This window comes from Cynocephalus volans, chromosome 8 (genome assembly GCF_027409185.1).
Source record: "Cynocephalus volans isolate mCynVol1 chromosome 8, mCynVol1.pri, whole genome shotgun sequence".
In the NCBI taxonomy this organism is placed as follows: Eukaryota; Metazoa; Chordata; class Mammalia; order Dermoptera; family Cynocephalidae; genus Cynocephalus; species Cynocephalus volans.
The window spans coordinates 146,538,099-146,556,088 of record NC_084467.1 but is presented as its reverse complement, the minus strand read 5'-3'; the positions used below and the strand labels follow the sequence as shown (position 1 = coordinate 146,556,088).

General features: G+C 35.0%; 1 protein-coding gene across 1 annotated transcript in view; it reads right to left on the bottom strand.

The window, feature by feature from the left end:
- The window catches only part of PLA2G4A (phospholipase A2 group IVA), a 247,567-nt gene that overhangs the window by 26,297 nt on the left and 203,280 nt on the right, over window positions 1–17,990 (bottom strand). Inside the window, exons 8-13 of the mRNA XM_063105935.1 lie at window positions 17,487–17,709; window positions 16,629–16,743; window positions 10,204–10,341; window positions 10,023–10,115; window positions 6,415–6,486; window positions 3,133–3,375 (exon numbers count right to left, since the gene is read on the bottom strand). Coding sequence (XP_062962005.1) covers window positions 3,133–3,375; window positions 6,415–6,486; window positions 10,023–10,115; window positions 10,204–10,341; window positions 16,629–16,743; window positions 17,487–17,709 — 884 coding nt within the window. The remainder of the gene's footprint in view (window positions 1–3,132; window positions 3,376–6,414; window positions 6,487–10,022; window positions 10,116–10,203; window positions 10,342–16,628; window positions 16,744–17,486; window positions 17,710–17,990) is intronic.

The following is a 17,990-nucleotide window of genomic DNA, read 5'->3' as shown; positions in this document are numbered from 1 at the left end:
ATACACCCAAAGGAATGGAAATCACCATGTTGAAGGGATACTTGCATCCCATATTTACTGCAGCTCTGTTTACAATAGCCAAGAGTTGGAACCAGCCTAAAAGCCCATCATCAGACAAGTGGATACGGAAAATGTGGTATATTTACACAACGGAATGCTACTCTATTATGAAAAAGAATGAAATCCTGCCGTTCACAGCAAACATGGATGAACTTAGACAAAATTATGTTTTGCAAAATTAGCCAGCCACAGAAAAATACTGCATGTTCTCACTTATGTGGGAGCTAATAAAAATAAATAAGTAAATAAACAAACAAATAAATAGAAGGAAAAAAATCACAATAATTACAATAATTCCCTGAACTTGTTAAGAGAAGTGAACAGAGCTAAGGTTGAGGGATGTGGGAAAGGGGGAGGGGGAAGGGGGAAAGGGAGGAATTGGTAAAGGGCCATGAAAATCAATTACATTACATAATGATATTTTTTTTAAAAAAAAGAAAAAATATTTAGCCTATATAATACCATATTTTGGAATGATCGATATTTTGTATTTTCTCATGTTATTTTATGAAAACTGTCTATCACCCTTCTTTCACAAGGCACTGAATGAAGGAAGGAGTCAGACATGGTAAAGTACAACTCTTATTCTCCAAATCCTATGGAGAGGAAAAAAACATCCACATTCAATCCATATTCTTAGTCTGCAGATTAATAGTTTCTCAATTAAGTTTGTTGCATCCTCACTGACTTACATCTCCATCAGGATCAAGACTGCTGGTTTTTAATTTTATTCTACTTTTCTGTCATTGTTAACTAAAGTATAAAAATCCTTCCATGAATCGAAATCTTGAGGAATGACCAGGAAATAATTTCAATCTCAATGAGGGAAAGGGTTACAACTGTCTTGACGACTACTGGATTTCAAGAACCACGCACATTCTAGGTGCTCTGTAACTACTAGGTGAATACAAAAATGAGCAGAGGAAAGAAGGAAGATAAAAATGCAGGACAATTTTTTTAAAAGTGAGAAAGATGAGGCACACTTCCTAAGGTCACTAAATTTGGCTAAGAAAAATACAGGATACCAGTTTAATTTAAATTTCAGATGTTCAACAAATGATGGTTTAGTGTGAGTATGTTCCAAATGTTGCAAGGATTATATATGCATTATTTATATACAGATGTACGTATTATTTGAAATCCAAATTTAACTGGACATTTTATATTTTATCTGACAACCCCAACACCACAGAATTTACATACCAGGAAGTTGTTAAAATGTGGAGTGTAGAATGTGTGCTGTGCAAACCACAGAAGGAGCTGTGTGATGTAACCAAAGTAATAATGTAAAACAGATGTAATAAAAAACTTCCATTTTTACATCAGCAAGACAATGACTAACAAAAGAGCTACAGGGGAGGGTGTGCAGCGGAAGGGAAAGGCTTAGGAAAAATGTCAAGAATCCTGTGTCCCAATCTCAGCTCTCCTGAGCAATTTTAGGCAAACATGTTAGAATTAGCTTCCTTTTCTATAGGGTAAAATAACTGCAGAGTCTCTACAGATTACAAATGCTCTATGAGTATAAGTTATTTTCGAAGCCAATTATCATTTTTTATGTGATGATTCTTTATAGACTATAAATGCTCTATAAATTTTTTTCTAAAGCTCATTGTCATTCATCTATTAAGCACAAGTTTCTAGGGGAGATACATTTAATTGGCATTGCAACAGCAATAGCACAATCATGTGCCGCAAAACAAGAAAAATAATGTCACTGATTGTATGGTTATTTTTATTTTGGATGAATTTTAAGATAAGCATTGACTTTATCACAAATGACTTTAATTATAGTTAATATGAAAGAGTTTGGATTACAAGTATGTAATCAGACCTACCTCAGATCCTAGACTCTGATGCCATAAACATAATGCAAACTACAGTGAGTTTCTACTCATCTTTTGTTAAATAACAGGGGTCACTTTTGCTTCAGCAATTCCCATTAAGGCCAAGCAACAAATAGAAACAGCACTACCCAAACAACAACAAAATCTAAAGCTATATCCTAATTTTGGCCAATACTTTATAGGTATGATGTTTAAACAAAGGGCAGTAGAAATTTTTTTGGAAATATCCCATTTAATTTTTTATAACATCCTGTCAGTCCTTAGGCAGAAATGACTGAGAAATGACATTTACACGGTTAAGGAAGGATGACGGCATGGTGAAGTAGAAAAATTTAGGATGACAGGATCATTACAAGAAAGATTATTACATATTGATTAGTCACCAAAGCAAATTTAACTTTTAATTTATAGTGTGCATGCAAGTAAAGAATAAAGGGAATCATTCTAGGGGATCTGGCTAAGTGACAAACCTGAAAATGATGAGCTTATTACTGCGTGGCCTTAAGAAAGTTATCTAACCTTCCTGAGACCTGAGGGGATGGATGGATTTGATAGCCTGATGGACACTGCAGACTGGCTCACTCAACTGCATTCCATCCCTTACGCTGCATGTGTTACTGCACTGCACTGGGGACTTAGGCCAAGGACCACATTTACCAGATTCCCTTGCAGTTCCAGTTCTGCTGAGACCTGGCCTCTGCCAAGGAGAAACACTCATGTGAGATTTAGATTTAAAGGAGGAAATGAAACAGAGGCTAAATAGTTTCTGCTATTTCTACTGCTGAGCATAATTGCCAAGGTATTCTGAAATGTTTTTGGAGGTGTTCCTGGAAGCTCAGCCTGGAGCTTCATCCTCCAAGCCTTGAAACAACTTTGCAAGCACCTGATTCCCTACTTTACATCCCTTTCAGTTAAGTGAGGGGAGGATTTTCTATTTTCTGTGGGTAATTCTTGACCAATACAGAGAGGAAGGATCTAAGGTCCCTCTCAATACTTCATTGAATTTTTTCTATACTGACATGACTAAGCCATTTCCTGTCCAATGTAATTTTTTCTTCCAAAAAATGCAAAAAACAGAAACAGTAATTAAAGCCCTTCACACATTAAATGCATGTTGTTGTAATCAAGTACAAATAAATAAGTCCTAATAATAATAAAATGCTTTTCCCCAGAGAAGGAATAAATACCTTCTGAATTAGTTTGCACCGATTGTATTTTGTGTACTGACCTGCTACAGCTGTATCCAGTTCATCATCATCGAAGGAGTCCTGCGTGGTAAAGTCTCTCAAAGGAGACAGTGGATAAGATGTATTGAGATTCAAGCCCAACATGAAGTTGTGCACCTTCCCGGCACGTCCTTCTCTGGTATTGAATAAAGGTGAATCACTCACCAAGGCCATTATCATTCGTTGGACCCAACTTGCTTGATTTTCATTTTGATAATCCCTTTCAGCATCTTCATTTTCAGTGCCTAAGGAAAAATAAAAGATCACATATAGACTCCAAAATGCATTTTAGAAAAGTGATCTTCTTTGGGTAATCGAATGTTGAAGTTGACAATGAATCTGTATGGCTTTTGATTTAACATATGTTTACTTGTATAAATGAATGCAGTAAATATTTCAGCTATCCTTTTCATCCTTGAATTGTTCTTAGTTACCTTTTACCTATAGTCAGTGTAAAGAGTATCTTCTTGACAGTGCTACTTGGTCTATCCTTAGATTTTCAAGTTAACTTCCTCCATCTTCCCCTTCCTCTCCTTCCCCAGTCATTTTCTTCCTTTTCCCTGGCTTCATGCAAACACACACACACACACACACACACACACACACACACACACACACACACACACACACACACACACACACACACACACACACACACACACACACACACACACACACACACACAGAAAATCCGCAGTGGCTAATCCTATCCTCTACGCTTCTTAGCTTCTTTAGGAAATCTTATCCTGGTTAGTAAACATCCAGGAATTATGCAAACTGAGGAGAGACAGCTAAAGAATGCAACGTACATTTGCTATTTGATAAACACTCTTATGACCTATTAGTCATAAGACCTGTCATTTCATCCTTGCTTATAAAGTTTAGAGATTTAAAACCCTGTAATTTAAACAAATGCCTAAAAATGTTTTAAAATTCAGCAATCATCCAAATGAAACAGTTTTAAATGACTTTTCCCTCAAAACCTATGCACACATCACTGCTACTGGGAAGCTGTATTGTGTAGTCATTTAGATCACTGGCTGCAGAGTCAGACTGCCTGGGTTCCAATCCTTTCTGTAATATTTACTAATTAATTACCATTTTTCTTCCTTCATTTCTTCACCAGTAGACCTCATAAGGTTGTTGTGAGGATTAACAGTGTGCACATCCATGTAAAGTTCTTAGAAAAGTACCTGGCCCACATTAAATTCTTAATAAACACTAGCTAGTAGTAGAAAAAGCTGTGGCAGAAACAGCAGCATAATAATTATTATTGATATTATTCACGCAAAATCAAAGTCAAAGAACACTTTATGATAAAGTATAACTTCACCTGCCGAAGACCCTTCTGTTCTGACTTCTGGGAACTCTGTATCTAAAGATACATGCATATATAAAACTGTGTGTGTGGATGTATGTGTGTGTGTTTTGAGAGACAGAAAAGAGAATCTACATTCAAACTTTATACTTTCCAATAAATGTAAACTAAACATGCATAAAACCATGATAAATATTCATTTTTATCTTCACAGAGTCTAGCTTAACTGAGTTGAGTAAGTGAAGGGATCTTTCTTTCACTAGCCAATCCAGATGACTACATATTCACAAAAATAAATATACTATTTTCTACTTCCACACTTTTCTAATGACAAATATGACAAAGAAAATCTCTTTCACCAGAACACATCAGGCTTTAAAAAGAATAAATTATATATCATGTTACACAGGATATGAATAAGAAACAATTATTTCCAAAGATTTGGAGCTTATTATTATTATTATTATTATTATTATTATTATTATTATTATTATTATTATTATTCAATAAACACTTCTGTACCAGCAGAGGTTCTACCTTCCTTATGATACGTTTGAAAAATGACATCACCTGTGCAACCCAGCAGTCAACAAAGAAGTGATATTTATTGCTTATCCTAGGCATATAATGTCTGTCCCCTTTGCACTGGCTAGCTTTCTTCATTAAAAGGAAATTCAAAATAAAAAGGACTTGAGCAACTAAAAAAACGTAAAATAAAAATTTGAAAAATGAAGGAGCCAGAATTAAGACTTGATTCCTTCCAGGGCAGGATTCTTTTGGGGTTCCTGTGTAATGACCAGGGCTGCTGGATTTTATTAGACAAATCACTGGCTGCATAAGGCAGCAGAACAGAAGGAAAATTGGGGCTGAAACCCAGCTTGCCTCCACTGGTCCAGTCTTGTGCCCGGATGAAAGCTTTGTCTGCTGAGAGAAGGGGGGGCTCTTTTTCAATGTTCACAAGACACTGCACACTAGCCCTGCTGTGCCCTGTGCAGCTGCGTTCCCCAGAGAAGGCACCTTTTCTCTACCTTGCCCAACCTCATCTTATCAGGTAGTAATAACACAGCTATGAGAAGGGAATTTTAATTTCAGTGATAATAAAGCAAAGATAAAACAGACTCTTCCAATATCTACACCACGCCTGCAGAAATTTGTCAAGTTTTGGACAAGAAAGCACTTGAATATAGATCATATTCAAACTGCAATAGGACAGGTTCACCAAGTTGTTATAAAGTCTTCACTTTGTTTGTTTTGTTTGTTTGTTTGTTGGACTATTGGGAACATTTTTATAACTGGCCACTTCAAAACACTGAGTCAAAATGTAAAATCATTCCAGTGTATCATATAATATTTGTAACAAACATTTCTGGTCCTTACCTTATTCCTGCCCTAAATTAATCACTCTCACAATCTGCACCAAATGGAAAAATGACTTGTCGAAATGTAAAAGGACGTGTTTATACCACCAAGTCATATATGCAACAAGTTCTTGATAATTTTACCGTAGTTCATTACTGACCCCTTCCCAAGTGTTGGCCATGAGATAAGGCTGAGGAATTGAGAATACAATTTTTCACACGCTACTTAAGAATAAAATTTTAAAAGATGAAATTTTAATTTTTAAAGCCATCTAAAAATGTTCCTAAATTACAGTATCGAGGCTGAGCAGCCTGGTGTCCTGTCAGACTTAGAACAGAATTCAGTATTTCTTCCACCTCAGATTTGTTCATTTGTTCAACTGATAACATTTTTGTGGTAATAAAAAAAAAAAGGAAAGGATATATAGGTGCTGCCTATTTTACTACCTATGCAATGTTTAATCCTCTCTCTCAATAGAAAGCTACAATCCTATAACTTCAGTGTCTTAAGTGGAGACTACTATTAGCATCCTGAGTGAAAGAATCAAACAAAGCATTCATATCCTTTCCTCATGGATCCCTGCCAGAGAAGTTTCTGGTTCCCTTACCTTTGGGTTCTTGTGATTCATCATCACTATCTGAGCTATCATTACTCACAATATGCTTTGCTGTAATATTTTCTGTGGAAAGAAAAGAAAACAATTGAAGCATCTCAGGTGTCAAAATTCACAATTAAATTTATTATAAAGAAGTAAGCTGGGCAAAACCACAGAATGAGGTGTCTCGATCTACCAGTATAAGTTTAGATCCATTTAGTAAATCTAGATTTATTCGATGGACTAATGTTTTCAAATTTCTCACTGGAACACAAAATTTCCCAGGACAAGAAAATTTGAATGAGTTTAAATTGATTCATTCATGATTTAAAGAGAATTTTCTCTTTACCTTAATTCTGACAAGAAAAATAACTTGGTTATAAGAAGCTCCCCACTATACCAAAAAATATACATTTTTCTTCAGTTAAACATTTTTAAGTGGTGTTTATGAAGGTAAATAAAGGATGAAATCAAAATCTACAGAAGAAGTACAGAACAGTTTCCCCAAAATGAATGAAAGCTACTAATACAAATTATATTTTGATTTTCAACAATACTGAAAATCATCTGTTAAAAGGTGCCTTTTGGTGTCAAGAATTTGTACTTCCTACAGAACGTATTAAGAAAGCAGTTACAAAAACTAAAACAGCAATCATAAATCCTTAAAACAAAGACAGCAATTAAAATCTAACATAACAGCTAGTCCTTTTTCATGTATCTAAATTATGGAGTATGCAGCTCATTCTCATAATTACTATTTGTAGTAAAATCAAACTTTCTTTGGACACCTATGTAAAATCATTCTCTGTAGCGACTTTTTTTTCCCTCTTCTATTAGTCAATAGAATTTGCTTTTTGTTTTTTTTTTTAATTTCAAGAAACTAGCCCCAAATTTACAATTTTCAGTGGTAGAATTGTTTTGGAGACTTTAAACACAGAAAAACATAGGCAGGACATTTGTTTCCCCATATTATTTTGTGCATGTTTATTATACCTACATAAATGTCATGTGCAGGAATGATCAAGTGTATGTAATGGAAAGGTTAATAAATGTTTGAGGCAGTAGATTGACATTTATTTCTTTTATTTTTACTGGTATGATTATACGTATGAAATTCAGTAAAATAAAATGTTCACTGTCTAATATTATTCGTTTCATTTCATGTCTGTTACAGAAAATAGTTTTGCTCTATAGAGGAAGGGGATGTTAAGAAATGATCCGTTTCAGGTGTCACATACATTAATTAATGTGTTTCTTGTCCTAAATATATTTTCTTTCCTTAATATTCCCTTTTTATTGGTCACACTTGATACTCTCATTTAAGAAAATGGTCCACCAAAATACCTTCTCTATGAGACAGTTTTCATGATATGAATGGGTAAATATTCTGAACTTTTATATTTTCCATCTCTACAGTACAGTGCACAGCTCCATCTGTTCAAAAGCACAAATCACTCACATTCCAGACTCCTTGAAAAATGAAAGAATTTCATTTAGTGTTGCCTGATTCTGGTCAAATTTACCTAGAAGTCTTTCTTCAAAAGGAATGAAACAAAAACCACCTCTGAACATGCCTTTAAGAGGTAGAATTCAGCCAAAGGATAAAAGAATCACCAGGAGTCTTCAGAGTCCCCTCAGTCACCTCTCTGATTTCATTTCTGGAAATCTTTACTTCGTCTGTGGTAACGAGCACCCTGCTGACTGGTGGATCTCAAGTACGATATTCCCAAGTAAATATTCTCAGGTACACAATATTCCCTCTCAGTCTGACACACAGAACAACTGGAGAAGCTGCCAGACCAGTGACCTCAAAGGTGACTTATTCACAATGAGTCTTCTCAAAACTCTTTAGTATAAACGCCCTTTTTTTCCTTGGCCATCAGCTACTTTCTTACCCACCTTCAGATGTGTTATTTCAGTCCAATTCTCTTCCTGCCTTAGGAGAATAAAATAACAAACCCTGGGTTATCTGGATTATTCAACAGAGAAGGCGCACAGGAAGCAAGCCTACTAACGTGGTCCCTCTGTTTTTTTTTCCTTTTCTTTTTCTTTTTCCAAAATCTTCATATAATTTGGAGAAGAGTTAGTTATTTCCACAAAATCAGAGACGAGAACAGAACATTGATCTGGGATATAATGTTCATTAAAATAAATCAAGTAAGATCATTTCATCGTTACACATTTGCTGTGTAGTTACCATATGGAGAATGTGGCCTTGTATTCAAGGTCAGAACGGGCTCAGGAGTGCCACCTACCCTGGCTGCTCATTAACTGAGGGATGTTTGGAGGACGGAAGCAAATGCAAGCACAAAGAGCCTTTTCTGTTTGTTTTTATTTTTTATGTTTAAATCTTTGGCTCTAATGGAATTATAAGATCACTAGTTATTATAAACTATCCAAAAACACAAATGATACTCTTGAAGAACATATTAAGGACTGTAGAAGTTTACTACATTAAATATAAATACCAAATAAAACATCCAGTAATTAAAATCAATTCTTGCAGGAGTAACACTACTACTTATAAGCCAACTTATACTGTTCAAATTAATGTTACAATTGTGTTCTCTTTTGCATGTAAAGTATAACTAAATCAACTGCCATTGCCTGGGATAGCCAAGGGCAGCTTGTTGATAAATCTTGCAGTAAGCTTTTTACATGCAAGCATTCTTCAAGTGAATTCGTTATTGAAAAAGTCATTTAGTGTTATTTTGTCAGCTTTTCTGTTCTCAAATAGACCTGTGATACTTCTCAGCCAGAGAAGAAATAGTAGGTAGTTCTGCAGACAGTCCATAGAACCCTTCTCTATGGTCCCTGCTGGTCTGGCCTGAAGTTCAGATTTAGCATTTCACTGCTTCTTTATACTACCAAAAATTAGTCACAACAAAAATTAGCATTAATTAAAATAACAGATGGCAAAGCTTTGGGAGATGTTAAATGCATATTTTGTTGTGCTTACTTTAATTCAAACGTATCCATTTAAGAAAACCTGTGTCCCTGGTATTATTCTTATAATGAATGAGCACTGGTCCTCAATTGAGTTTAAGTCCACTTTTCCAAGTTTCATGAATATTTTAAATTGATTATGAGCTAATGAGTTAGATTTAAAGAAAATCATTAGTTTAGTTCACCAGCGGTGATTTAGCTGTTTTTCCTTCTTTTTGATATGAATTAGCTGTAAAATGCTAAGAGAATTCTAGTGAGTATTTAAGGGGTAAATAAACTCTGATAAGCATGAATTTATCTGTAAGTGCCATACTGTATTTAACTGTTGATGAATCTAATCTTTAAAAAGTTCCACTTATTTAATAAAAGGAGTACACCCTAACAAAAATAGAATGTTTAGAAGCATACTGAGAAAAAGGAATGGAGATGCCTTAGTAAAAATTATTCTTAGAAATCAGTGTTTTTTATGAATTTCACAACCTGAATGTCATACAATAATATTTAAGAAGTAATTACACACGATTTTTAGGAAATAATTTAGGTTGATTTAGCCAAATTATTGATAATTTTAGAATTACAATTTCTATGAAGATTTAATGTTCTCTGTATACATATGTTAATAAAATTTATAATGTTGTGTGATTTTTATCAATGTAAGCATACTTTTACAATACCTAATTCTTCCTCCATTGTGGAACCTTTATTTTGTGAACTGGAAACTCCCAAGACTCTGTTGAACAATATGGAGAAGGCACTGCCCCAGACACCTAAAATAAAACCGAAACAGAGAATAACTTAAAATGCACCAGGATTTAAAATATTTAAACAAAATAGTGATAGATTTTGATCACTTACCCATTAAGAAATGCAAAGGGTTTTCTTCATATTTTTTCACAACTTTTCCCATAAAAAATTTGCTTCCAAATAAGTCAGGAGCCATAAAAGTACCGTATTTAGCCATGCCAATCTCATATGGACTAAATTCAACCCAATCTGAAAGCATTTTAAAAACAAAGTGTTCAATTAATAGGAAAATGCTACAGAGATGTGCACAACTAATGATCACTTCAACAATGCCATGATTATTTTCATTAATTTACTTAAAATATTAAAATGCAAACATTTACCAAATGACTATTATGCATATGGTATTGTTTAGAAGTCGGGGCTAGAAAAGCTTATAGATAAATAAGACAACACAAAATGATTCCTTCTCATTTGCACAAATTGAATACATTTTTCCATTTAAAAACTCAGGCATTTTTTATAAAGTCCATCTTCATTCTAAAGAATAGAAAATTAAAAACTACTGGGCTGGCCCCGTGGCTCACTCGGCCCGTGGCTCACTCGGCCCGTGGCTCACTCGGGAGGGCACGGCGCTGGTAGCGCCAAGGCCGCGCGTTCGGATCCTATATAGGCGCTCACTGGCTGAGTGCGGTGCGGACCACCCCGTGCCGAGGGTTGCAATCCCCTTACCAGTCAAAAAAAAGAAAATTAAAAACTACTGACTTTCTGTGGATATAGTAAAAAAATAAACTCTTTCTAACAATGCAAGTAGTCTGTGAAAATGGAATAAAATGTTTTCTAACATTTGCTTTTTATTCATCTTCATTTAATTTTGCTTATTATTGTATTCTAACTCACAAGATTTCAGTGCAAAGTTTTATGCTGGATGTCATAGAAATACATGGTAATAGGTTCAATAAGGTATATTGTCTAAAAGCAGTCTCTGAAGTCAGACCATTTTGAGGATCCAACGAGTTCAATGTACAGAGCTTCGAAGAGGACATGGCACATTTTCTCGCTGAATAAATGGTGGTCACTATTATATTTCATGTATTCCCATGGCTATAACTATGTCTAATATTTATCTGAATCTTAATGTATCCAAAAAAGAACTCCTAGTGTCTGACTTCCATTTCCCCCAATTGCAACTCCTTCAACCTCCTCCTTCTTGGTAAATTGCATTGCTATTTACACCACTATTCATACTTTAAGATTATCCTTGATGGTTTTCTTCCCTTATAGCTCATATCTGAAAAATACAGTGCTGTAGGCTTTATCATCAGACATGCTTAGAATCTAGTCACTTATCCATTTGCCCACTACGATCACACTAGTACAAACTGCCCTTCTCTTTTTCCTGGACCTCCGCAATAGCCCCCTAAAATGCCTCTACTCTGTGCCCCTACTATGTTTTTGATACCCCAAAGCCAGAATAAATTTTTTAAAAATATAAATCACAGCACACCAACATCAGCTGAAAGCTTTCCAATGGCTTTCCACTGTGCTGGAAACAAAAACATGACCTACAAGGCTTCGTGATGGCCTGAATCCCACTTCTGTCTGATCAAATCTCCTAACCAATCTCCTATCATGTTTTATCTCACTTACTCCACTTCAGCCACATAGGCCTTCTTGCTGTTCCTCAGAGAGTCCAAGTTCATTTCCATCTCCGCGCCTTACACTTGCTATTCCCTTCGGCAATTATGCGGCTTGCTCCTACTTCGTCTCTAGTTTAAGGTCTTTGCTGGCAGTCCTCCAAAGCGTCTCACCACATCCACCCCTACTCAACCCATAACCCTCTGCCCCTCTTTATTTTTTCTCTCAGTTTTTCCCTTTCTGAAATTATGTCTACAATGTCTTATCCGACAAGCCCAAATTCAAATTTTTCCAAAATCCACAAGCTTTTCTGTTATTTATTTGGTGGTAGAACCTGTTCTGAACCAGCCTTGTAATGATGGGGGTCTCTTTTCATAATTTATTTGTCCCACTCAATGTGAATATTGAAATATTCTTTTGGAGAAATATCACTGCGTTTGACTACAAGACCCCACTGGGCCATTATGTAATATACAGTATGAATATCTTTTTAACTTTAAAATCTAAAATATTCTGAATTCCAAAACACCTGTTGCCAAAGTTTTGGAAAGGAACTTGTAGATCTATATTTATTGTTTCCTCAATAGTAGATCAGAACATTCTACTTTCATGAAGGAAGTTATGAAATCATAATTGTGATGAGATAATACTGTAATTCATTACAAATCATTGCCAAATGGCACATACACCCTTCATCAGAAAGTGGTTAGTTTTTTAATGATTTACATGAAGTTAGTGTGAGACATGACTAGCAATGAATCAGAGACTGTTAGGAAAATTCCTTTATCAGTACAAGTAATTTCCTATCTCTGAATTTCATACCCGTATCTTGGAAACTGAAGCATAACTAACTTCCTGATTCCTACTTTTCAAGCAATCCTTTCTTCACTAATTCTGTGGCCTGCATACACAGTAATCACAGACATTCCCAAGAGCTAAGATGTGCCTCTGATTCTTCACTCAACAGCTCACCCTGTGAGCATTTGACTATTACCCTCCTGCACTTGACTCCCACATTTTGACTTGAACTTCTCTCCTGCATCTCCATCTACTCATGTCCAACTTCCTGTTGGGCACTTGCACTCAGATGTTTCATCATCACCTCCCACCCTCCTTGCCTGGATAAAAACTCATAACATCATAACATTTCCTCCCATTCCAGCTTACCTATTTCGGTAAATCACACTATTACAGCCCAGAATTTTTTTTTTTTTCTTTTACTGTAACTACTCTTTTATTTTCTCAAATCCATCATTACATCCCACCCAACTGATGACTTTTAGGTTTTTCATATCCGTCTACTCTTTTCTTTCCTTATCTCCCTAACTCCAGAACCTTATCACAAAAACACAGCAATATCCTTGCTTCCAGTTTCTTTCCTTTCCAATCTACCCATGAGTAACCAAGTACTTTTTTCAAAAACACTACTTAAATAATTTTATTGCCCTGCCCCAAAACTTTAATATCTCCCATTATCATCAAAATTAAGTAAAAATGTTTCTGTCTGGAATTCAAATCTTTCCATAATTTGGCACTAAAAGTTTCCCCAAGTATACCACCAATCCTCACCAACGAGTGCACAAGTCTCAAGCTAGTTTCTTTTTAGTGATCCCCAGAACATATGTTTGGCTTCCTTACAGGGCATTGTTTCATACTGTTTCCACATGAAGATGTCTCTTCACCTCCACTTGATAGACCCTTCCAAGTTCAACTTGAATTCAAGTTCCATCACCCTCATAAAGTGGCTATCTTATGGCTATCCCAAATCTCTGTGAAAACGTACCCTTAGGTCAGGTCTACACATTTTAGCAGATAATAATATTGCACATGCATGACATTAATTTTTTTCATGTTTTATGATTATCTTTTTAAGTGAGATTATAATTTTCTTGAGAAAAAGTACTATATTTTTATTCCTACAGTTTCTGTCATAAAATTTAGCATAATGCGAAGTCCTTAAACCATCAGTCATACTCAATAAATGCAATTTATTCACCAATGGAAATTTTCAAATGAAAGATGTAAATATTCTCAGCAATGTATTGAAGTGGAGGAGTCAAAAATATTTAATAGTTTAAACACTAATATTTACTCACTGAAAATTTTCCAAAGACAAAGGTGTTTAAAATTATTCCAAGGGGAAAGAAATGCATTTGCTGGTACTGTAAAAGTAAAGTTGGTAATAAAACCTCTATAAGCTAATTTGGTTCTTTGAAATTTTTTAAAACATAATTTTAAAATATAATTCAAAATATAATTTTAAAATATAATTCAGAAAATATATCATTTTTTTCCATAAATAGCCATTTTCAATCTATTCAAATTTTAAAGGAATAAAGTACAGACTCCAGTCTTTCTTATTGATTAATGGACACAAAGAATGATTATGTTATGTAATGATGAATATACTAATTGTCCTGATTTGAGCATCACATATTATTGCACACAGGTGTTGATATTTAACTCTGTACCCCACAAATATGTATAATCAATAATGCTTCAACTAAAAAACTAATTAATTATTCTAAAAAAGATATTTGAACCCTTATGACATGTACCTTAGAATGTGTTGTCTGGATACAAGATCCATATAACTAATGTTTAAAGTCTTTGTCTAAATCTGTTGGAAAATACAGCTCAAACCTCCTTGTAACAGAAGGTTAATGAGCAAGGTTAATGGTGGATCCTCATCTCAGTAGCAGTATCACATTTAGGCAGATGTCAACATCAGACATACCCAGGTCCAAACACTATTAACCGAAGATAAAATAGCCTCTTCTCATGCTAGAAGAATCCAAAACATTTGTTCACCAAAACATTATGTATTCTCTAATTATTTTAGTCAGGTTTTCTCTTGAGAATGGCTATTAACTAAAAGTTCAAAATAAAAAGTGGCCACTGTGAAAATGCCATAATAATAAAACTATTATATTTTTATGTTTTTTATAGTTTTCAGTCTTATCTTATACACATCTCATATGGTTGCCTTAATAGCTCTGTAAGGTAAATCTGATGGTTAATAATGTTTTTTTAAATAATGAGGAAAATAAGAATCAGAGAGAGTAAATAACCCACCTGAGGTATTTCACCTTAGAAGTAAGACAAGGCTTCCAAATCAGAATCTAGTGATCTTTTAACCATATCATAGTGCTTTCTGGGTTAAAGATGGTTTATTTGGCCATGCTGGATCTACTAGCATTCTAGTACTATTTATCGACCAATCCCCCAAATTTCAAGACTACACAAGTGAATAGCCATGGGGGGTGAGAAGCAATTTTATTATGACACTTATTTTCCCTGTTTAATAAAGTCTCGCTCTCCACTGTGAACTGCATTACAGTCAAAGGTAATGCAGTTACCTTGTGGCTGCTGGGCATGCCGTGTTTATCCTAGACTCCCACAGCAAGCTTCACTCCCACTCCCCACAACCCAATAACTACATTTGCCTTATATAAAAATCCTATTCATTTTTCACATCTAGACTGCTGACTTTTCTCTGAGTTTTCATGCAACACTCCAAATTGTTCAGACTTACTGGAAACTTCATTTGAGTCTGCCACTCTATTAAGTATTTTGCATATTTTTTCCTCATTTATTTGGCAAAACACTGTGAGAAGAGTCTCATGCTCATTTAACAGGTGAGGAAACTGAGGCTAAAAGAGGTTACAAACTTGGGTCAAGATGACAGTGTGTAGTAACATTTTAGTATTCTCTTGTGCCTTAACTTCTTTAATAATTATTGGAGATTTCCCGAACAGATTATAAGGTCTTAAATAACAGGGACAATATACTTTAGGGGCGGAGAGTGGTTCACCTTAGCACCTGGCATACGACATTCTACATGGTCAGTAATCAGAGAAGCCAATATGGTGTTATAAAAAGAACAAAGGATTCCCGAGACCAATTCTCAGCTCTGCTATTTACTTTCTAAGGTCTTTCTGAGGTTTTGGTTTTTCTTCTGTGAAGCAGAGCTAAAAATACCTACCTTCCCCAGGTTGTAGTAAAAAATGGAATAAAATAATAAATATGATAAATGCTTTCGGAACCATAATCATAATAAACACTCTATCAGTATTATTAATAAACACTTGTTGAATGAATGAATTATATATGTACCAATTTTTATAAACTATATTGAATTCTCACCTGAGAGCAGTCAGTCGAGAAAAGTGAGACAGTAAAATTACAAATGGATTGTGGATATAAATCTGCTAGTTACACCCCACTGATGATGATATTTTTTAAGTTTGTGGTGTGACTGACATCACTGAGATATTTTCCTAAAAATAGGATGAACTGCACCAGCCACAGTCATAAATGCTGCCACACTGCAGGTTAATACTGGCAGAAGCCCCCAGAAATATGATGCCATATTCTTTTAAAGCAACTAAGAAGTGAAGATAAAGAAAAAACAAGTGTTAACCCCTGAGATTTAACAAAATGTGGCATTTTGTTCATGAGCTGTGACAAGTATAGAATAATACTTTTAGGTGCTAAATTATAAAAATTAGAATAGCGCTTTGAATGACAAATATATATCATATAACCCAATTAATGAAAATATAACCAGCAAGTAAAAGAATATGCATTGCCCGGAAGCACTAGGCATATTATTTTGTCAAAGTCATTAAGAAATTAGAAATTAATACTGAGTTTTAACTATATTCATAATTTTATTATTTCGCTAACTTAAGTGAAGATACGTGAGTTGCTAGTTTCATGGAATATTCTCTACAACCAGAAAATCATCTTGTTTAATATTTTCTTATATTTTCCAATGTTCTTGTGTATTAAACAAAGCAACTGAAATTATTTATGTCCTTCCTCTAAAGAAAATCACTGGAAATGACAGTAGTTCAATGGTTGCAGGAAATGTTCTATAAAATGAAATGACATACCTGCAAACATCAGCTCTGAAACATCGGGTTTGACGTGGAGGCAGGTGAAAAGAGGTAAAGGGCATTGTGCAGAATTGACTTTTTCCTTCAAACTACTCAAGGTAGTGTTCATTCTCTGTCCAGAGAAGAAAGAAAAAATGGCTTTAAATATGTAAATAGATACAGATAGAAAGCTATTTAGTATAGTACTTCTAATCAAAATACTTAAATTTTTTTAATAAGATGTCTTATTTCTTCTAGAAATTTCTGAGTCTGTGGAAGTAATTATCTTCATCCTGAAAACAATCATAACTCTAGGGACTGTGTCTACATTTGAACTGGTGAATGATTTGGCAACTATGAGTCCTGGAAAGAATTTAGCCCCTGGACTCCCTGCCACAGGCTCTTTTCTAACTCCTCTGCTTTATCTTCAGATGAAAGGTCACACTGCAGTCATGCATCCAGGGGGTTTGTTCCACGTGATCCACTTTCCTTTTCTGACTTTTTTCAAGCAACCTCCATTCTTCCTCTACTTTTAAAATATCACTCCTATTGACTTCCTCATCTAAAAAGAGTACCATTCCTGGCGGAAATGGGCAATTAAGGGTTAATGTGTGAATTTTTCCAAAGAAAAGGAATACAAATGCATTTCCCCACACTTTACAACTGGTACATAGTCGGAATGTATTAGTAAGCACTAGTTTGAAATACAGAAGAGTTATAATGTCTGGCAGGGAGAATGTGCTCAATACACATCGCTGAAAGAATAAGTTGAATCCAGTGACTTTTACAAAATGCACCACCTTTCCTTTTATTTAAAACAGTATTATATACATTGTCTATTTGTACTGAAGGACTATAGATTGAACCATAGCTTACATTGTGGATTAGGGTTTCTCCTATTAACATCCCAAAGATATCAGTAAAGGTGACAGGTTGTCCAGAGCTTTTCTTCTTCCATAAAGATTCAACATATCTTTTAACTTTCTGTGGTGTGAGAAGTAAAAGGGGGTTGTGGCTAACATTTTTCATTAGCTCTTCATTAATCTCCTCTGGCCCTTTCTCTGGAAAATCAGGGTGAGAATACAAGGTTGACATGTACCTATAAAGAAAAAACACAATCAGTAAAAATAAAGGGTATTTGCACAGTAGACTCTAAAGAAAGCAGGTACTCACTGTCATAAGATGGAGAATGGAGGATATACTCGGTTAACTTATTTATCTGGTTGAAGATATTAATCCAGTTAAGGAAAGACTGCATCAGTCAGAAAGTAGCTGGCCTACAATGGAAGCAAAGAAAAGGAGAGGCCACAGAGAAACACTGGACTTCCCATGCACAGTCCAGAGGAGAGGCTGTCCTAACTGGCCTACTGTCCCCTGGAA